Source organism: Phoxinus phoxinus (assembly GCF_949152265.1).
Source record: "Phoxinus phoxinus genome assembly, chromosome: 19".
Lineage (NCBI taxonomy): Eukaryota > Metazoa > Chordata > Actinopteri > Cypriniformes > Leuciscidae > Phoxinus > Phoxinus phoxinus.
In genome coordinates, this window is record NC_136894.1 from 432,079 (window position 1) to 455,000 (window position 22,922).

Sequence of the window (22,922 nt, forward strand, 5' to 3'; positions counted from 1 at the left end):
AGATTAAACTTTGGGGGATGGAAGTGGGGTAATTTTCAGAAATGGAAGGGACGGACCTTTGGGGGATGGAAGTGGGGGAACTCTCAGAAATGGAAGAGATTGACCTTTGGGGGATAGAAGTGGGGGAACTCTCAGAAATGGAAGGGATGGAACTTTTAGGGGTGGAAGTGGGGTAATTTTCAGAAATGGAAGGGATGGAACTTTGGGGCATGGAAGTGGGGGAACTCTCAGAAATGGAAGGGATGGAACTTTGGGGCATGGAAGTGGGGGAACTCTCAGAAATGGAAGAGATTGACCTTTGGGGGATGGAAGTGGGGGAACTCTCAGAAATGGAAGAGATTGACCTTTGGGGGATGGAAGTGGGGGAACTCTCAGAAATGGAAGGGATGGAACTTTGGGGCATGGAAGTGGGGTAATTTTCAGAAATGGAAGGGATGGAACTTTGGGGCATGGAAGTGGGGTAATTTTCAGAAATGGAAGGGATGGACTTTTGGGGGATGGAAGTGGGGGAACTCTCAGAAATGGAAGAGATTGACCTTTTGGGGATGGAAGTGGGGGAACTCTCAGAAATGGAAGGGATGGAACTTTGGGGGATGGAAGTGGGGTAATTTTCAGAAATGGAAGGGATGGACTTTTGGGGGATGGAAGTGGGGTAATTTTCAGAAATGGAAGGGATGGACCTTTGGGGGATGGAAGTGGGGGAACTCTCAGAAATGGAAGGGATGGAACTTTGGGGCATGGAAGTGGGGTAATTTTCAGAAATGGAAGGGATGGAACTTTTAGGGGTGGAAGTGGGGGAACTCTCAGAAATGAAAGGGATGGAACTTTGGGGGATGGAAGTGGGGGAATTTTCAGAAATGGAAGAGATGGACCTTTGGGGGATGGAAGTGGGGGAACTCTCAGAAATGGAAGGGATGGAACTTTGGGGGATGGAAGTGGGGGAATTTTCAGAAATGGAAGAGATGGACCTTTGGGGGATGGAAGTGGGGGAATTTTCAGAAATGGAAGGGATGGACCTTTGGGGGATGGAAGTGGGGGAACTCTCAGAAATGGAAGGGATGGAACTTTGGGGGATGGAAGTGGGGGAATTTTCAGAAATGGAAGAGATGGACCTTTGGGGGATGGAAGTGGGGGAATTTTCAGAAATGGAAGAGATGGACCTTTGGGGCATGGAAGTGGGGTAATTTTCAGAAATGGAAGAGATGGACCTTTGGGGGATGGAAGTGGGGGAACTCTCAGAAATGGAAGAGATGGAACTTTGGGGCATGGAAGTGGGGTAATTTTCAGAAATGGATGGGGTGGAACTTTGGGGGATGGAAGAGATGGAACTTTGGGGGCTGGAAGTGGGGGAACTCTCAGAAATGGAAGAGATGGAACTTTGGGGGATGGAAGTGGGGGAATTTTCAGAAATGGAAGAGATGGACCTTTGGGGGATGGAAGTGGGGGAACTCTCAGAAATGGAAGAGATGGAACTTTGGGGCATGGAAGTGGGGTAATTTTCAGAAATGGATGGGGTGGAACTTTGGGGGATGGAAGAGATGGACCTTTGGAGGATGGAAGTGGTGGAATTTTCAGAAATTGAAGGGATGGAACTTTTGGGGATGGAAGTGGTGGAATTTTCAGAAATGGATGGGGTGGAACTTTGGGGGATGGAAGAGGTGGAATTTTCAGAAATGGAACTTTTGGGGATGGAAGTGGGGGAACTCTCAGAAATGGAAGGGATGGAACTTTGGGGGATGGAAGTGGGGGAACTCTCAGAAATGGAAGAGATGGAACTTTGGGGGCTGGAAGTGGGGTAATTTTCAGAAATGGAAGGGATGGACCTTTGGGGGATGGAAGTGGGGGAACTCTCAGAAATGGAACTTTGGGGGATGGAAGTGGGGTAATTTTCAGAAATGGAAGGGATGGAACTTTGGGGCATGGAAGTGGGGGAACTCTCAGAAATGGAAGGGATGGAACTTTGGGGCATGGAAGTGGGGGAACTCTCAGAAATGGAACTTTGGGGGATGGAAGTGGGGTAATTTTCAGAAATGGAAGGGATGGAACTTTGGGGCATGGAAGTGGGGTAATTTTCAGAAATGGAAGGGATGGAACTTTGGGGCATGGAAGTGGGGGAACTCTCAGAAATGGAACTTTGGGGGATGGAAGTGGGGTAATTTTCAGAAATGGAAGGGATGGACCTTTGGGGGATGGAAGTGGTGGAACTCTCAGAAATGGAAGAGATGGAACTTTGGGGGCTGGAAGTGGGGTAATTTTCAGAAATGGAAGGGATGGACCTTTGGGGGATGGAAGTGGGGGAACTCTCAGAAATGGAAGGGATGGACCTTTGGGGGATGGAAGTGGGGGAACTCTCAGAAATGGAAGAGATGGAACTTTGGGGCATGGAAGTGGGGTAATTTTCAGAAATGGATGGGGTGGAACTTTGGGGGATGGAAGAGATGGAACTTTTGGGGATGGAAGTGGGGGAATTTTTAGAAATGGAAGGGATGGAACTTTTAGGGGTGGAAGTGGGAGAACTCTCAGAAATGGAAGAGATTGACCTTTGGAGGATGGAAGTGGGGGAACTCTCAGAAATGGAAGAGATTGACCTTTGGGGAATAGAATAAACGGAGGGACTCTCAGAGATGGAAATTTGGGGAATGGAAGAAATGGAAGTGGTGGGACTCTTAGAAATGGAAGGGATGGAACTTTGGGGGATGGAAGAGATGGACTTTTGGGGAATGGAAGAAATGGAAGTGTCGGGGATCTCAGAGATGGAAATTTGGGGAATAAAAGAAATGGTGGGACTCTCGGAGATGGGAGAGGTGAAACTCTGGTCGATGGAGGACATGTAGTTCTGGTGGACAGCATCAGTTGTTTTTTTATTTCCCAGGTATGAATCTTTTTGAGCAACATCAGTGGTGACGGTTTTGACCTCAACATCTGCTAAAATTCCTGATTTAGAAACTTCAGAATTAGAGTCAGAGAACAGATGATCATTCGGTTTCAGATCTGTGCTTGAATTATGGACTGTGCGTGTGTCAGTATTCGCTGCAGTCTCCATGTTAGGAACAGGACTGAAGGAGTCTGTGACGTCAGACCCGGTCTGTGAAGTGAAGGACAGCACAGAGGTGGAGTACTGAGAAGATCTATCTGCAGCTTGGGTATCGGCGTAATCAGACGAGTAGTACTCTGGGACTGGGCTATCTGGGGGCGTCTGGTAAACATCACTGTCAGACAGTGAAGAGTCAATAAATGGTATAGATGAACTGCCCAAATCTGGAGGCATGTAACCTGCATCCTCCTCATGGGGTCGAGACATGTCACTCAAGACATCCTGGGTCTGGGATTGGTCAGAAGTACAGGGCGGTTCTGCCTCAAAACCAAGCTGGTTTGGTTCTACTTCTACCTGGTTGTCATATTCTTCCTGTTCACTGATGTCATCTTTGACCCCTGAGATATCACTAATGCTTGAAAGACCTGGGAACAGATCTCTTTTCTTCTTCTTCTTCTTCCAGGACAGTCCAGAAAAGCTCTTGGGTTTACGAAGGTCAGTCTCCGAGTAGCTGAGCTGCTCTTTCTAAAAATAATGAAAGGAATAGATGTAATAAGAGATGAAGAAAGTAGGGAGGAGAAAGAATGCAAAAGAAAAGAGGACAAAGATTAATGATCATGAAGAGTTATTTAAGTCAAGTCATCTTTATTTCTATAGCGCTTTATACAATATTGTTTCAAAGCAGCTTTACAGAGATAAACATGAAAATACCGACTCAAAGATGCAAACAGAATTCAATTCTAAAGCAGCTCTAATAAGACAATAGTAAAGTCATTATTCATTATTGGATGAGAACTAATATACATAATATTAGATAAAATTCAATAATATTAATAATATCAAATAAGCAGTCATATGCCTTAGCACATTGTTGACATCACAAATGTATATATATATATATAGAGAGAGACATTTCTGATCTGATAATCTATCTTAAATCCATGCAAGTTAATGCAGGAAACATGGGCAACACTTTATTTTACAGTGTCCTTGTAAAACACTTTACGTGTAGTTACTGTATAAATAATAACTATAAATTATGCGTAATTACAGCTTTGAATGCAACTAACCTTAAACCAAACCCCAATCCTAACTCCAATCCCTATAGTAAGTATTTGGAGTTCATTATTAAACAATACTCAAATGCACAATTACACCGTAACATGAACACCTTAAAATAAAGTGTAACCAAAACATGCCATGTGTCACAGTAGCCTGGCTGATTTGCATTTTCTTTAGGCATGAGAGGTATGAGACAAGTGTTTATTGGGGAGGGTTTATAGGCCTTTTTTATGAAGTATAACTAATATCTTAGTTTTATCCCGATTTAATGTGATTCAAACACTTTCACTAATGACAACAAGAGCACACAACAGGAGGCGAGCACAACAAAACCTTGTGTTTTTAATCATTTGTAACTTTTGTTGTTAAACATTTTGGTGTGAAATTAACCATAACTCAAACGTGAAATCCTATATGCATAGGTACAAATTACATTTTTATAGAAATAGTAGCAAGCAAGATGAAGAGAAGAATATCAGATTAATAAAGTAATAACCGACAGATATAATCACTCTGACTCTGTTCTGCTGTCTGGGGGATGATAAGTCTGTTGCTTAAGTGAACTCAGAGTTCATCTGATAGTGTGTGTGTGTGTGTGTGTGTGTGTGTGTGTGTGCGTGCGCGTGTGTGTGTGTCAGTCGGGTGGAGACCGCTGGAACTGCGACTGGTACAGTTGATCATCAGTCAACGTCACCTGTCATAAAGCTCAACCAATCCACACTAATCACCAATACAAGAAACACCCAACTCGGTATGTACTTTAGTACGCACTTCTCAGAAATATACTTAAAATAACACTTAATTATACTTGACTTATACTGACAGAAAAGTCTAATTATAATTGGCCTATACTGTACTCAGTCTTTTGATCGATTATTAGTATAATGTATTCTCAGTATACTTGGCTTGTAGTTGTGTTTACTCTTTTGATTGAGTAGCCTATTAATTACTTTTTCCTTACATTCCGCCTTATAAACGTTCATATTTTGGAATCAAATACAGTAGATTTGTTTGTAAATATTGATTTGTAAAGAAAACTATAAGTATGATGTTAAGTTAATTTTGAAGAAAACGTACTTGCAGTATTAAACAACTAAACTAGTAGTTTACTGAGAGTATATTTCAAAGTGTACTTTCATAAACTTAATTTTTATTTATTTAACTAGTATCAGTTTACCTATAAGTTCACTTGTAGTATTGATGTACATATTAAAAACGTAGTTGTACTCAAAGTTTTCTGCAGTTTACTACTGTTATACTTAAAGTATACTTATATACACTAGAAAGTGGGCCAATTTAATATAAATACTAATATTATTGTTATAAATAACACACTTACAAGATACTAGTAGTACATTGATATTAGTTTACTTACTGCGTAGAGTATACTTAGAAATATACTGGAACTTTAGTCAAGTAAGCTTAATCAAATAAGCTTGAAGTGTACTTGTTTCTTGTAAGGGTCTGTCACATGACATGTATAGACAAGCATTAATTACAGGAACAGCCGCTGGAATTATCCATGAAGCACATATAAGTGTCAGCATTTATTAATAACTTTTAACCAGCTGGAATTACACTAACGAGTTTTCAACATCGCTAATGAATACTATCCGCTTTTTTATATTGCAGAGTTATAAATGCTTATCTGTGTCATAAATAACAACATCAATCAAAAGGCACTGTGTGAAACACACACACACACACACACACACACACACACACACACACGAGCGATGAGCGCCACCTGCTGGCCGGGGGAAAAATCCCAAAATGAGTTATAATATCAGATCTTGAGCTCAACAATAATCAAAGCTCTCACTGCTCAGTGTTTCTGTCTTGCTTTTCATTACAAATATCGAAACATTCTTAAATCAAGATACATTTACTGGAGAAGCAAAATAACTGAAGATATTAAGATGTCAAAAATCATGAAAATGAAGTGAGTTTGTGTAACTAAACCAATAAGCAAATAATTATTATATTAATACTGATTAAAGAAAATGTGGAGACGTTTAGGAGTGCACTAGCTTATATGCTGTATATATAACAGACAGACTAAAAAGCCATTAAAGTTCAAATCTGCTTAGTAAAGAAGGAGGCAGAAGCAGGAACGGCTGAAATGAGCCAATCACGCGTGTCCTTCACCAGGTGTGTGTGCGTCTGCCGTGAGAGAGAGGCATTCTGGGCCGCTGAACAGCATCAACATCTCCAAATAACGTGTGTTTGTTTATCCATTCACTCATTTATTTAGAATATAATATGGATGTAAATATATGAGACGTGACAATTAACAATTATGAAGTACATTGACACCAGGAATCAGATTCAAAGTGTGATATTGATGTATGCTCAACCACTATTCATTCTTTGACTAATCAATCAAATATCATATGAATGTAATTTTTATTTTATTGTATTCTATTCACTTTTCTGTGCAAAACATTTTTCTACAAACCAGCAGGACTCGGTATATGACTACATAAATGGAGTTAGATGGTGTAGTGAACACATTAGCCAGCAGGGGGAGACGGAGTCACACTAACCAACTAGACAGACTGATTTATGAATATTTCTAGCATGCATACTGCTAATATCTGCTTATATTTTGTATTGTTACTTACACATATACGTTTGCACATTAACCCTAAAAACAACAGATAAAAGTTTACTGCAATTGTGTCATAGGTGTAGCAGTGTTATTTTAGGTTTATTCATATTTTAAATTAGCTGGTATTTATTATGTTAATTTTAGTTGATTTTTTTGTCATTTTGTTGTGTGCTTTTGTCATTTCATTAGTTTTCTATTTTAAATATTGCTATGTAGGTTTAACATAATTTTATTTCAGTTTTATTTATTTCCAGTTAATAATTTTAGTGCTTTAAATTGAACTTATTTTAGTTTATTGCCAAGGCAACATTTAAAAAAAAAATTCTTTTTTTTTTTTTTTTTTTTACTAATATCTAATTTTTTTTATTTATTTAATCTTTATTAAAATGAACAGAAATATTTATTTAAACATTTAGTTTAAGTTTTTTCCAACTAATATTTATATTTTAATTGATTTCTACTAACAGAAGTGTTTTAAACAGTTTTAGTTAAGGTCAATGATCCCGCCATGCACATGTTGGTTTAGTGCCAGCGCCAGCTCGAGCTCTGACCTTTGACCTGAGGATCGAGCCGAACAGAGACTTCTTGCGTTTACTCGACTCTTCGCCATCCCGACTCTCCCCGTCTCCGGCTCCCGACGTTCCCGACTCAGTTCTGTGGAAAACAACAGTCAGTTAGAGATCCCGAGATTGAGAATTCAGTTTAAAGTTTAGATAAAAGCTAAAAAGCAAACAAAAAAAGCGTTCTGGAGAATACAGTGTGGCGTCAGCGCTCGTAACCGGCGGCTAAAACGGCAAGAATTTGTTTACAGTAAATGATCAATGGAAATAAAATGTGTAAACAGGTTACTCGTATTGTTTGTAGCAAAACCTGCTGCATACTTTCAGAGAACAAGACGTGAAAACACGCTAAACTACTGAACAATTAAAATGGCTTCAGTAAAGTGCTTCTGATTCACCTTCTTCAACACACATCACAATGGACTAATTGCGTGGCTTTACATATTCTTAAAAAAAGGGATGCAATTCATAACTCATAACAGCTCTCATTAAACTGGAAATATTAGTTTGGAACAGGTGCATCTAAAAACCGCGGACACGGAGGAAGCAATCACATTTTTTGAAAGTGATTCATGTACTTGTCATGCACAAAAAAATGATTTTAAACAAAGAGCAGCTGTTACTTGAGGAACGTGAACGACTGGTGAATTATCCTTCCAGTTATGTTAAAGAATTCGTCAAAAGAAGTCGTGCAGACAGTCGAGAGTTCGTTAAATTTGCATGCATGAACATGCAGAGAGGATCCAGGAGCTTCAGAAGCGAGAGAAAGTGAGTCTGAGGCCCAAAGACCGCACAGGCTCTTCAAAAATATCATCATGCTTCACATTCCAAACCCACCCTGACAACCCAGAGGCACACGGCGCTGAAAGCATGCTAAGTATTAAACCTCAACCGGAGTATAATCACTGAGGACTAAACCCAACCGGAGTATAATCACTGAGGACTAAACCCAACCTGAGTATAATCACTGAGAACTAAACCCAACCTGAGAATAATCACTGAGAACTAAACCCAACCTGAGTATATTCACTGAGGACTAAACCCAACCTGAGTATAATCACTGAGGACTAAACCCAACCTGAGTATAATCCCTGAGGACTAAACCCAACCTGAGTATAATCACTGAGAACTAAACCCAACCTGAGAATAATCACTGAGAACTAAACCCAACCTGAGTATATTCACTGAGGACTAAACCCAACCTGAGTATAATCACTGAGGACTAAACCCAACCTGAGTATAATCACTGAGGACTAAACCCAACCTGAGTATAATCCCTGAGGACTAAACCCAACCTGAGTATAATCACTGAGGACTAAACCCAACCTGAGTATAATCACTGAGGACTAAACTCAACCTGAGTATAATCACTGAGGACTAAACCCAACCTGAGTATAATCACTGAGGACTAAACTCAACCTGAGTATAACCACTGAGGACTAAACTCAACCTGAGTATAATCACTGAGGACTAAACCCAACCTGAGTATAATCACTGAGGACTAAACCCAACCGGAGTATAATCACTGAGGACTAAACTCAACCTGAGTATAACCACTGAGGACTAAACTCAACCTGAGTATAATCACTGAGGACTAAACCCAACCTGAGTATAATCACTGAGGACTAAACCCAGCCTGAGTATAATCACTGAGGACTAAACCCAACCTGAGTATAATCACTGAGGACTAAACCCAACCTGAGTATAATCACTGAGGACTAAACCCAGCCTGAGTATAATCACTGAGGACTAAACCCAACCTGAGTATAATCACTGAGGACTAAACCCAACCTGAGTATAATCACTGAGGACTAAACCCAGCCTGAGTATAATCACTGAGGACTAAACCCAACCTGAGTATAATCACTGAGGACTAAACCCAACCTGAGTATAATCACTGAGGACTAAACCCAGCCTGAGTATAATCACTGAGGACTAAACCCAACCTGAGTATAATCACTGAGGACTAAACCCAACCTGAGTATAATCACTGAGGACTAAACCCAACCTGAGTATAATCACTGAGGACTAAACCCAGCCTGAGTATAATCACTGAGGACTAAACCCAGCCTGAGTATAATCACTGAGGACTAAACCCAGCCTGAGTATAATCACTGAGGACTAAACCCAGCCTGAGTATAATCACTGAGGACTAAACCCAGCCTGAGTATAATCACTGAGGACTAAACCCAGCCTGAGTATAATCACTGAGGACTAAACCCAACCTGAGTATAATCACTGAGGACTAAACCCAACCTGAGTATAATCACTGAGGACTAAACCCAACCTGAGTATAATCACTGAGGACTAAACCCAGCCTGAGTATAATCACTGAGGACTAAACCCAGCCTGAGTATAATCACTGAGGACTAAACCCAACCTGAGTATAATCACTGAGGACTAAACCTCAACCTGAGTATAATCACTGAGGACTAAACCTCAACCTGAGTATAATCACTGAGGACTAAACCCAGCCTGAGTATAATCACTGAGGACTAAACCCAACCTGAGTATAATCACTGAGGACTAAACCCAGCCTGAGTATAATCACTGAGGACTAAACCCAGCCTGAGTATAATCACTGAGGACTAAACCCAACCTGAGTATAATCACTGAGGACTAAACCCAACCTGAGTATAATCACTGAGGACTAAACCCAACCTGAGTATAATCACTGAGAACTAAACCCAACCTGAGAATAATCACTGAGAACTAAACCCAACCTGAGTATATTCACTGAGGACTAAACTCAACCTGAGTATAATCACTGAGGACTAAACCCAACCTGAGTATAATCACTGAGGACTAAACTCAACCTGAGTATAATCACTGAGGACTAAACCCAACCTGAGTATAATCACTGAGGACTAAACTCAACCTGAGTATAACCACTGAGGACTAAACTCAACCTGAGTATAATCACTGAGGACTAAACCCAACCTGAGTATAATCACTGAGGACTAAACCCAACCGGAGTATAATCACTGAGGACTAAACTCAACCTGAGTATAACCACTGAGGACTAAACTCAACCTGAGTATAATCACTGAGGACTAAACCCAACCTGAGTATAATCACTGAGGACTAAACCCAGCCTGAGTATAATCACTGAGGACTAAACCCAACCTGAGTATAATCACTGAGGACTAAACCCAACCTGAGTATAATCACTGAGGACTAAACCCAGCCTGAGTATAATCACTGAGGACTAAACCCAACCTGAGTATAATCACTGAGGACTAAACCCAACCTGAGTATAATCACTGAGGACTAAACCCAGCCTGAGTATAATCACTGAGGACTAAACCCAACCTGAGTATAATCACTGAGGACTAAACCCAACCTGAGTATAATCACTGAGGACTAAACCCAGCCTGAGTATAATCACTGAGGACTAAACCCAACCTGAGTATAATCACTGAGGACTAAACCCAACCTGAGTATAATCACTGAGGACTAAACCCAACCTGAGTATAATCACTGAGGACTAAACCCAGCCTGAGTATAATCACTGAGGACTAAACCCAGCCTGAGTATAATCACTGAGGACTAAACCCAGCCTGAGTATAATCACTGAGGACTAAACCCAGCCTGAGTATAATCACTGAGGACTAAACCCAGCCTGAGTATAATCACTGAGGACTAAACCCAGCCTGAGTATAATCACTGAGGACTAAACCCAACCTGAGTATAATCACTGAGGACTAAACCCAACCTGAGTATAATCACTGAGGACTAAACCCAACCTGAGTATAATCACTGAGGACTAAACCCAGCCTGAGTATAATCACTGAGGACTAAACCCAGCCTGAGTATAATCACTGAGGACTAAACCCAACCTGAGTATAATCACTGAGGACTAAACCTCAACCTGAGTATAATCACTGAGGACTAAACCTCAACCTGAGTATAATCACTGAGGACTAAACCCAGCCTGAGTATAATCACTGAGGACTAAACCCAACCTGAGTATAATCACTGAGGACTAAACCCAGCCTGAGTATAATCACTGAGGACTAAACCCAGCCTGAGTATAATCACTGAGGACTAAACCCAACCTGAGTATAATCACTGAGGACTAAACCCAACCTGAGTATAATCACTGAGGACTAAACCCAACCTGAGTATAATCACTGAGGACTAAACCCAGCCTGAGTATAATCACTGAGGACTAAACCCAGCCTGAGTATAATCACTGAGGACTAAACCCAACCTGAGTATAATCACTGAGGACTAAACCCAACCTGAGTATAATCACTGAGGACTAAACCCAGCCTGAGTATAATCACTGAGGACTAAACCCAACCTGAGTATAATCACTGAGGACTAAACCCAGCCTGAGTATAATCACTGAGGACTAAACCCAACCTGAGTATAATCACTGAGGACTAAACCCAGCCTGAGTATAATCACTGAGGACTAAACCCAGCCTGAGTATAATCACTGAGGACTAAACCCAGCCTGAGTATAATCACTGAGGACTAAACCCAACCTGAGTATAATCCCTGAGGACTAAACCCAACCTGAGTATAATCACTGAGGACTAAACCCAGCCTGAGTATAATCACTGAGGACTAAACCCAACCTGAGTATAATCACTGAGGACTAAACCCAACCTGAGTATAATCACTGAGGACTAAACCCAACCTGAGTATAATCACTGAGGACTAAACCCAGCCTGAGTATAATCACTGAGGACTAAACCCAGCCTGAGTATAATCACTGAGGACTAAACCCAGCCTGAGTATAATCACTGAGGACTAAACCCAGCCTGAGTATAATCACTGAGGACTAAACCCAGCCTGAGTATAATCACTGAGGACTAAACCCAGCCTGAGTATAATCACTGAGGACTAAACCCAGCCTGAGTATAATCACTGAGGACTAAACCCAACCTGAGTATAATCACTGAGGACTAAACCCAACCTGAGTATAATCACTGAGGACTAAACCCAACCTGAGTATAATCACTGAGGACTAAACCCAGCCTGAGTATAATCACTGAGGACTAAACCCAGCCTGAGTATAATCACTGAGGACTAAACCCAACCTGAGTATAATCACTGAGGACTAAACCTCAACCTGAGTATAATCACTGAGGACTAAACCTCAACCTGAGTATAATCACTGAGGACTAAACCCAGCCTGAGTATAATCACTGAGGACTAAACCCAACCTGAGTATAATCACTGAGGACTAAACCCAGCCTGAGTATAATCACTGAGGACTAAACCCAGCCTGAGTATAATCACTGAGGACTAAACCCAACCTGAGTATAATCACTGAGGACTAAACCCAACCTGAGTATAATCACTGAGGACTAAACCCAACCTGAGTATAATCACTGAGGACTAAACCCAGCCTGAGTATAATCACTGAGGACTAAACCCAGCCTGAGTATAATCACTGAGGACTAAACCCAACCTGAGTATAATCACTGAGGACTAAACCCAACCTGAGTATAATCACTGAGGACTAAACCCAGCCTGAGTATAATCACTGAGGACTAAACCCAACCTGAGTATAATCACTGAGGACTAAACCCAGCCTGAGTATAATCACTGAGGACTAAACCCAACCTGAGTATAATCACTGAGGACTAAACCCAGCCTGAGTATAATCACTGAGGACTAAACCCAGCCTGAGTATAATCACTGAGGACTAAACCCAGCCTGAGTATAATCACTGAGGACTAAACCCAACCTGAGTATAATCCCTGAGGACTAAACCCAACCTGAGTATAATCCCTGAGGACTAAACCCAGCCTGAGTATAATCACTGAGGACTAACCCCAACCTGAGTATAATCACTGAGGTCTAAACCCAACCTGAGTATAATCACTGAGGACTAAACCCAACCTGAGTATAATCACTGAGGACTAAACCCAGCCTGAGTATAATCACTGAGGACTAAACCCAACCTGAGTATAATCACTGAGGACTAAACCCAGCCTGAGTATAATCACTGAGGACTAAACCCAACCTGAGTATAATCACTGAGGACTAAACCCCGCCTGAGTATAATCACTGAGGACTAAACCCAACCTGAGTATAATCACTGAGGACTAAACCCAGCCTGAGTATAATCACTGAGGACTAAACCCAGCCTGAGTATAATCACTGAGGTCTAAACTCAACCTGAGTATAATCACTGAGGACTAAACCCAACCTGAGTATAATCACTGAGGACTAAACCCAACCTGAGTATAATCACTGAGGACTAAACCCAACCTGAGTATAATCACTGAGAACTAAACCCAACCTGAGTATAATCACTGAGGACTAAACCCAACCTGAGTATAATCACTGAGGTCTAAACTCAACCTGAGTATAATCACTGAGGACTAAACCCAACCTGAGTATAATCACTGAGAACTAAACTCAACCTGAGTATAATCCCTGAGGACTAAACCCAACCTGAGTATAATCCCTGAGGACTAAACCCAACCTGAGTATAATCACTGAGGACTAAACCCAACCTGAGTATAATCACTGAGGACTAAACTCAACCTGAGTATAATCACTGAGGACTAAACCCAACCTGAGTATAATCACTGAGAACTAAACTCAACCTGAGTATAATCACTGAGGACTAAACCCAACCTGAGTATAATCACTGAGGACTAAACCCAACCTGAGTATAATCACTGAGGACTAAACCCAGCCTGAGTATAATCACTGAGGACTAAACCCAGCCTGAGTATAATCACTGAGGACTAAACCCAGCCTGAGTATAATCCCTGAGGTTATGAAATCTGTTGAACCAGGAAAGAGTTTCTCTGAAGGCCTCAGAGCGCCAGGTGAAAACCAGCGGAGACTTTCACTGGTGTGTGTGTGAGTCTGTGATCGTCTGAAGATTTGAGACTTTCACTTGTGTGTGTGTGTGTGTTCGTGTGTGTGATCATCTTCTCCCCGAGGGCTCACACACATGAGTTTCGCTCGTGTGATGATAAAGACAGTAATGTTGCGCGGCCTGTTCCTTCACTGCAGACGTATCATTAGCTGAGCAGAAGACTCACTCGCTGATATTACTGCGCTAGCACTCAGGCAACGAATGATTCCTTCCATTGAAATGTATTTGAAGGAGCATTGAACATTTGGGGCTTTGTTCCTTTATTCAGCAAGGACGCATTATTAAATTGATCAAAAGCGAAAGTAAAAACCTTTATAATGTCACATTTACATCACATTTCTGTATTCAACTCTATTCATCAAAGAAGCCTGAAAAAAAAAACTGAAACTGATAATAATCATAAATGTTTGTTGAGCATCAGATCATCATATTATTCTGATTTCTGGAGGATCATGTGACACTGAAGACTGGAGTAATGATGATAAATTCAGCTTTGATCACAGGAATACATTACACTTTACTGTATATTCACATAGAGAACTGATGATTTACATTATAATAATATTTCACTGTTTTACTGTATTTATGATAAAATAAATGCAGCTTTGGTGAAGAGACTCTTACCGACCCCAAACTATACTGATAAATAAAAATAAAAGCTCTAATAAAATATTGGTCAATACTCAGTTATGTTCTATTAAATCTGTGTGTTGTGAGAGAGTAAATCATAGACTCTGAGGTGTGCGTCGTGAGGCGGATCTGCAGTTCTGGATCTTCTGTCGACACATCAGCTATTCTCCACCGCAACAAACTGAGTCTGTCTACACAAGCAACAGGTTTGGGGTCGATCTCCTCTCACTGCACACACACACACACACACACACACACACACACACACATACATACACACACACACACACACCGCTTGTTTGCTTTAGTGTGACGGTGTATTTGGGATTGGGACACACGGCGAGCAGTGTTTGAGTAAGGCATCGCACTATTGTGTCGAGCAAACACAGAATTAACCGACGGGTTCTGAAGAACTGTCACATTTCAGGAGCTATTGCCCGTCGATCACATGAGGATTACACTTTATTACTATTCATTACACACACTTTCTAAAAACCATGGCTCAATTTCTTGCAATTCTACACACAAAACCACAAAACACACACAACACACAACATACAAACACTTCATTCAAAACTGTTTTAACGTAGTAACTCTACACACAAACATCAGATGATTAGTTCCACACACACACACACACACACACACACACGACTGATGAATTTATGACAGTTATGGAACTGAACTAAATCAACACTGAACTGACTTGAGCTGAATAATAACACTATTGGAAGAAAGTCAACTTTATTTCTAAAGTGCTGTGTGTGTGTGTGTGTGTGTGTGTGTGTGTGTGTGTGTGTGTGTGTGTGTGTGTGTGTGTGTGTGCGTGTGTGTGTGTGTGTGCGTGTGTGTGTGTGTGTGTGTGTGTGTGTGTGTGTAAATATATACAGTGGGGAGAACAAGTATTTGATTACACTGCCGATTCTGCAGGTTTTCCTACTTAAAAAGCATGTAGAGGTCTGTCATTTTGATCATAGGGACTCTTCGACTGTGAGAGACGGAATCTAAATCCAGAAAATCACATTGTATGATTTTTTTAAATAATGAATGTGCATTTTATTGCATTACATAAGTATTTGGTCACCTACCAACCAGTCAGAATCCGGCTCTCACAGACCTGTTCGTTTCTCTTTAAGAAGCCCTCCTGTTCTCCACTCATTACCTGTATTAACTGCCCCTGTTCTCCACTCATGACCTGTATTAACTGCCCCTGTTCTCCACTCATTACCTGTATTAACTGCCCCTGTTCTCCACTCATGACCTGTATTAACTGCCCCTGTTCTCCACTCATGACCTGTATTAACTGCCCCTGTTCTCCACTCATTACCTGTATTAACTGCCCCTGTTCTCCACTCATGACCTGTATTAACTGCCCCTGTTCTCCACTCATGACCTGTATTAACTGCTCCTGTTCTCCACTCATTACCTGTATTAACTGCCCCTGTTCTCCACTCATGACCTGTATTAACTGCCCCTGTTCTCTACTCATGACCTGTATTAACTGCCCCTGTTCTCCACTCATGACCTGTATTAACTGCCCCTGTTCTCCACTCATGACCTGTATTAACTGCCCCTGTTCTCCACTCATGACCTGTATTAACTGCCCCTGTTCTCCACTCATGACCTGTATTAACTGCCCCTGTTCTCCACTCATGACCTGTATTAACTGCCCCTGTTCTCCACTCATGACCTGTATTAACCCTCTGGGGTCGGCAAACGCACCGGCGCGTTTTGCTCGTTTTTTTTTTTTTACATAGCAGCAAAATAGACTTACAATTTTTGGTCATACAGACTTAAGAAATATGAAAAAATAAGCTGTTAAATGTCTACTTTTTTATGTGTCCACTTACAATCAAAATAAAACATGTGCTTTTGTAAAATAAAGAAAATAAACAGGGTGTGCTTTCTGCCTCTCCGTCTCCGTGAACTTTTTTCTGGTGCACGTCTCTAAACTAACTAACCTAACCCTAACCCTAACCCTAACCCTAACCCTAACCCTAACCCTAACTGCACCTGTTTGAACTCATTACCTGTATAAAAGACACCTGTCCACACACTCAATCAAACAGACTCCAACCTCTCCACAATGGCCAAGACCAGAGAGCTGTGTGAGGACATCAGGGATAAACTGTAGACCTGCACAAGGCTGGATGGGCTACAGGACAGTAGGCATCAGCTTGGGGAGAAGGCAACAACTGTTGGCGCAATTATTAGAAAATGGAAGAAGCTCAAGATGAGGTCAATCTCCCTCGGTCTGGGGCACCATGCAAGATCTCCCCTCGTGGGGCATCAATGATCATGAGGAAGGAGAGGGGTCAGCCCAGAACTACACGGCAGGACCTGGTCAATGACCTGAAGAGAGCTGGGACCACAGTCTCACAGAAAACCATTAGTAACACACTACGCCGTCATGGATTAAAGTCCTGCAGCGCACGCAAGGTCCCCCTGCTCAAGCCAGCGCATGTCCAGCCCGTCTGAAGTCTGCCAATGACCATCTGGATGATCCAGAGGAGGAATGGGAGAAGGTCATGTGGTCTGATGAGACACAAATAGAGCTTTTTGGTCTAAGCTCCACTCTAAACTGAAGCATGGAGGTGGACATCATTCTCTGGGGATGCTCTTCTGCAGAGGGAACCGGATGACTGCACCGTACTGAGGGGAGGATGGATGGGGCCGTGTATCGCCAGATCTTGGCCAACAACCTCCTTCCCTCAGTAAGAGCACTGAAGACGGGTCGATGGCTGGGTCTCCCAGCAGGACAACGACCCGAAACACAGCCAGGGCAACTGAGGAGTGGCTCCGTAAGAAGCATCTCGAGGTCCAGGAGTGGCCTAGCCAGTGTCCAGACCTGAACCCAGTAGAAGATCTGTGGAGGAGCTGAGAGTCCGTATTGCCCAGCGACAGCCCGAAACCTGGAGGATCTGGAGAAGGTGTGTGTGGAGGAGTGGGCCAGAATCCCCAGTGTGTGCAAACCTGGAGGATCTAGAGAAGGTGTGTGTGGAGGAGAAGGTGTGTGTGGAGGAGTGGGCCAGAATCCCCAGTGTGTGCAAACCTGGAGGATCTGGAGAAGGTGTGTGTGGAGGAGTGGGCCAGAGTCCCCAGTGTGTGCAAACCTGAAAGATCTAGAGAAGGTGTGTGTGGAGGAGAAGGTGTGTGTGGAGGAGTGGGCCAGAATCCCCAGTGTGTGCAAACCTGGAGGATCTGGAGAAGGTGTGTGTGGAGGAGTGGGCCAGAATCCCCAGTGTGTGCAAACCTGGAGGATCTGGAGAAGGTGTGTGTGGAGGAGTGGGCCAGAGTCCCCAGTGTGTGCAAACCTGGAGGATCTGGAGAAGGTGTGTGTGGAGGAGTGGGCCAGAGTCCCCAGTGTGTGCAAACCTGGAGGATCTGGAGAAGGTGTGTGTGGAGGAGTGGGCCAGAAGGTGTGTGTGGAGGAGTGGGCCAGAGTCCCCAGTGTGTGCAAACCTGGAGGATCTAGAGAAGGTGTGTGTGGAGGAGTGGGCCAGAATCCCAGTGTGTGCAAACCTGGAGGATCTGGAGAAGGTGTGTGTGGAGGAGTGGGCCAGAATCCCCAGTGTGTGCAAACCTGGAGGATCTGGAGAAGGTGTGTGTGGAGGAGTGGGCCAGAATCCCCAGTGTGTGCAAACCTGGAGGATCTGGAGAAGGTGTGTGTGGAGGAGAAGGTGTGTGTGGAGGAGTGGGCCAGAATCCCCAGTGTGTGCAAACCTGGAGGATCTGGAGAAGGTGTGTGTGGAGGAGTGGGCCAGAATCCCAGTGTGTGCAAACCTGGAGGATCTGGAGAAGGTGTGTGTGGAGGATAAGGTCTGTGTGGAGGAGTGGGCCAGAATCCCCAGTGTGTGCAAACCTGGAGGATCTGGAGAAGGTGTGTGTGGAGGAATGGGCCAGAATCCCCAGTGTGTGCAAACCTGGAGGATCTGGAGAAGGTGTGTGTGGAGGAGAAGGTGTGTGTGGAGGAGTGGGCCAGAATCCCCAGTGTGTGCAAACCTGGAGGATCTGGAGAAGGTGTGTGTGGAGGAGAAGGTGTGTGTGGAGGAGTGGGCCAGAATCCCCAGTGTGTGCAAACCTGGTCCAGAACTGCAGGAAACTATGATCTCTATAACTGCAAACAAAGGTTTCTGTACCAAATATGAAGTTCTGCTTTTCTGATGCATCAAATACTTATGTCATGCAATAAAATGCAAATTAATTACTTCAAAATCATGCAATGAGATTTTCTGGATTTTTGTTTTAGATTCCGTCTCTCACAGTCGAAGAGTTCCTATGATAAACATTACTGACCTCTACATGCTTTGTAAGTGGAAAACCTGCAAAATCGGCAGTGTATCAAATACTTGTTCTCTATAAATATATATGTTTACACTTTAAACAGTGTTTTAATTTGTAAGTGATCAGTGTATGTATAAGTGTTTCCCACATGATGATTGGCTGTTGGTCATCAGGAAATGAGTGTGAGATTTAAATGGCAAGAGCTGTTAGTTTTTAATGATGTGTGTAATATGTTTAGAGTTAAACGTGTGTTTTACAACAGCAAACTGAGTGTAACGCGTATAATGTGCTTGTAGTTTTGCAGACTTGGTCTTGATTCGGCACACGAGGGACTAGTTTCACTGTGAGCCTCAAGTTCCACTTTTAGTGTCTAAGCAATTTGAATAAACTGTATTGACCTGCAGCGCATCAATCTGTAAATCTCCAACTTTCTACCACCCTTGGTAAATTATGAAACGATTACACTCATTATATGACTAGAGTTACACTTATATGACTAAAATGGACCATAAAGCAACACTATTATTACTGCTCTTGACCAGTTTCTGAGCTCATCCACCAGCTGACAACAGTTCAAACAGAAAGAAGAGAACAGAGACACTGTCCGAAGTCCAAAGCATTACCAGTCAGAAGTGTGTTTAGGGTACGTGTGTCCCATTGAAGCGTCAGTGTCCCACAAGAGCCTTTATGCGGTGTTAAAGCTTGTGAGATTTCATCTTTCAGGCCTGAAAGTCTCCAGTCACTTGCAGAGTTTCTTCACCTTTAACAATTTGTCGTCACAATGAAAATAAAATCAGATCATGAATGTGCTCTGAATCTGATCTCCATAAATGTTCAGTGGGTCATTCGGTCAGTCGGCCTATAGGGACAATACGACTCCATTGTGCTTTTCCTTCCCAGATCATAACCCATGACTATGGAAGCTTGTTTCCACCAAAGAATACAAAATAAAAAAGGTAATTGCAACTTTTTATCTCACAATTCAGAATTTTTATCTCAGAAGTGCGTGATATAAAGTCGCAGTTGTGTGTTATAAAGTCAGAATTGCGAGATATTATAAACTCACAATTCTGAGGAAAAACAATTGGACTTCATAACACGCAATTGTGAGTTTATATCACGCAATTCTGACTTTATAACACAATTGTGAGTATACAGTATATCACGCATTTCTGACTTTATAACTTACAAATGCGACTTCATATCTTTGCAATTCTGAGAAATAAAGTCAGCGAGCAGGGATGCGAGATGTAAACTCACAATTGACCGTTCGCAAAGACCCGCCCCCCCTTAGTTACTGTTGCTATGTCCGACAAGCCACGCCTCTCTCACACACACCATGTTCTCATGCAGTGGAGACACATCACGGAGCAGAGAGACACTGACAGACACAGACCAGATTACTTTTGGGTTACTTTTGATATTAAACAAAGTCTCACCTTTCAAATTTTAAAGAAATGTAAACAATAAATAGCGTTTTGTGGCTCTTTAATGTGTGTGACAGATCGCTGTGTCGCCTCAGTTAAAGCCGCTCGTGAACCGATCATCTCTTCCTTCTAGTTCATTTATAGCATCAAATATAAATGAACATCAGAAGGAATGTTGTTTTAACCGCGGAAAGACGTCAGTACACTCCGCTTCTCAAGCTCAAATCCTCCATGTTAATCTGCTAACTCTCCTGACTGTGTCGGACAAAATGGCGGATGGCGAAGTATGATTGGTCAGATCACCTGTCAATCAAGCTCCCTGCGAAGGGTCAATTGTGAGATAAAATGGTCTTTTAAAATATTTTATTCTGTGGCGGAAACAAGCTTCCATACATAACCCAAAATCTTGGCTCATAACCCAGCCAGCATTGCATGGTGGGGCCGGTGTGCTGGAGGTTAGGGGCTCTAGGGTTAGAGATGTCCATGGCTCCGGTTCGGCCCGGCCTCATCAGCCCAAGTATGGACAAACTCATCTAGGGCCAATGTTGGCTGGGCTATGAGTCCACCTGACAAAACGTTATTTTAATGGATTATAATTGCATTCAGAACATTAACCTTTTGTGGCACAAGAAGCGTATTAAACATTGTATAGTATAATGAACATCATCAGTTACAAGTGTGAGACCAACAGACACTCGTGCAATCGATCATTTCAATTAAAAAATATCCCAAGAGCAACAGTGCTGTGGATTTTATATCATATAACTACATGTCCAACAGCACAATATCAAATGCAGTGTTTAAACAAGTAAATAATGTCTTTAAACTTACATTTCAGGGCCGATTAGATCGTATATTTATTTGCAACCATCAAAAATGGTTCCAAAATAAAAACCGCTCCAGACTTTCAAAACAATCTTTTGCAGACAAAATCCCGCTCTACTCCCTGCGGTTCTGCAGCACCACATTTATTAAATCTTTTAAAATATCATATAATCACAAGACAAGCAAAAGAAAATAATATAACAGGTTAAACTTTCATTAGTTTTACTCTCAGAACTACACGACCAATCCAGTTAGAGAACAGAGGCTATAACTGCTCTATACAGAATGCAGTTTTTAAATACCCATATCATAAATCATAACATGCATTTGGTTTATTAATAAATTAATTAGCCAACCAATGCTAATTTTCAATAATAGATTCTAGAAATGTAGTGTAGCCTATTTTTATGTGACTTCTGAAGTGACTGACAGACACATTATCCCAAATAACTCAATATTAAAAACAAATACTGTAGGCTTGGAATGAAAAGTAGCCTATTGTTCTTACATTGTTTTACACTTTACATCCCATTGAAAAGTACATTGTTTAAAGCTTTATGGATGACAGAGGTGTATGCTTCAGGCTGTCAGGCAAAACACACACTCACACACACACAAAAACACACACACACACACACACACACACACACACACACACACAAACCCTGATGTGGAAGATGGATGTGTTTACCTCGCAACCTTCAGGCTTGCCGCCTCTGAACTCTCCGGTTTCTTCTTCTTCTTCCACTTGAAGAGTCGGAGAGGAGATTTCCCGCTGTCCTCTTTCTCCACAGACTCTTTGAGATTCGCTTCACTTTTAGAAAACAAGCTCTTCAAAGACTTTCTGCTGGGAAAGTTATTTTTCGCCATGACGACTAAACTCCAGCAGGATCCCGACAGAAGCACGACAGTAAACCGATGCACTCTGGAGTGTGTGTGTGTGTGTGTGTGTGTGTGTCTACAGATGACAGAACAGCTCACTATAGGCTACAGTTGTGTTCACTAGTGCACTGTGATCAATAGTGAGACACCTACCGAATATTACGCCTCATGATCCCCGAAACGGTCAGGTAGGCAGGACTATAGGTTATGAAACAGCGAGAAACTCACATCTTTAATTCACTCTAGATATATGAACATGTTGATCAGATTAACGTTAGTTTGTGTGTGTTCTGTTAAACTGCCTGCAGCTTCACTGCAACTTAATATTATGAACTGATTAACTGGTCAACACTGACTGAACACCTTCAATCCCTGAATAGCAGGTTTTTATCTCCAGTTATAAATGTAGCCTATTAGTTTATATATTCTATCATAAAGTTCGATTATAAATGAATGTGCTTGTTAAGATATTCTATCATAAAGTTTGATTATAAATGAATGTATTAGTTAAGATATTCTATCATAAAGTTCAGAAATCTGCAATGTCGCCAATGTCAAAATCAAACGTCATTGGGGATTAATAAAGTGAAAGTTGATAAATGGCTTTAAAGATTTTATTTATTTCGGTTTTAATCTCTCAGAACATTATAGCCAAATAACCGAAAGAGACCAGACATCGAAAAGTAATTATTATAAAATTCTGCCGTTTATTTTCTTATGTTCTAAACGATATATATATATATATATATATATAT

At 41.9% G+C, this 22,922-nt stretch overlaps 1 protein-coding gene across 1 annotated transcript; it reads right to left on the reverse strand.

The window, feature by feature from the left end:
- Positions 1-3: 3 nt before the first annotated feature.
- Positions 4-22,299, reverse strand: LOC306987186 (uncharacterized protein; the record flags this gene model as incomplete). The annotated part of the gene is made up of 4 exons (XM_079591257.1): positions 21,977-22,299; positions 7,259-7,361; positions 1,912-3,559; positions 4-104 (listed from the first exon to the last, which is right to left on the reverse strand). Exons 1-4 carry the CDS (start codon positions 22,153-22,155, stop codon positions 4-6), a joined length of 2,031 nt encoding a protein of 676 aa, XP_079447383.1. The 5' UTR covers positions 22,156-22,299.
- Between the last annotated feature and the right edge of the window lie 623 nt (positions 22,300-22,922).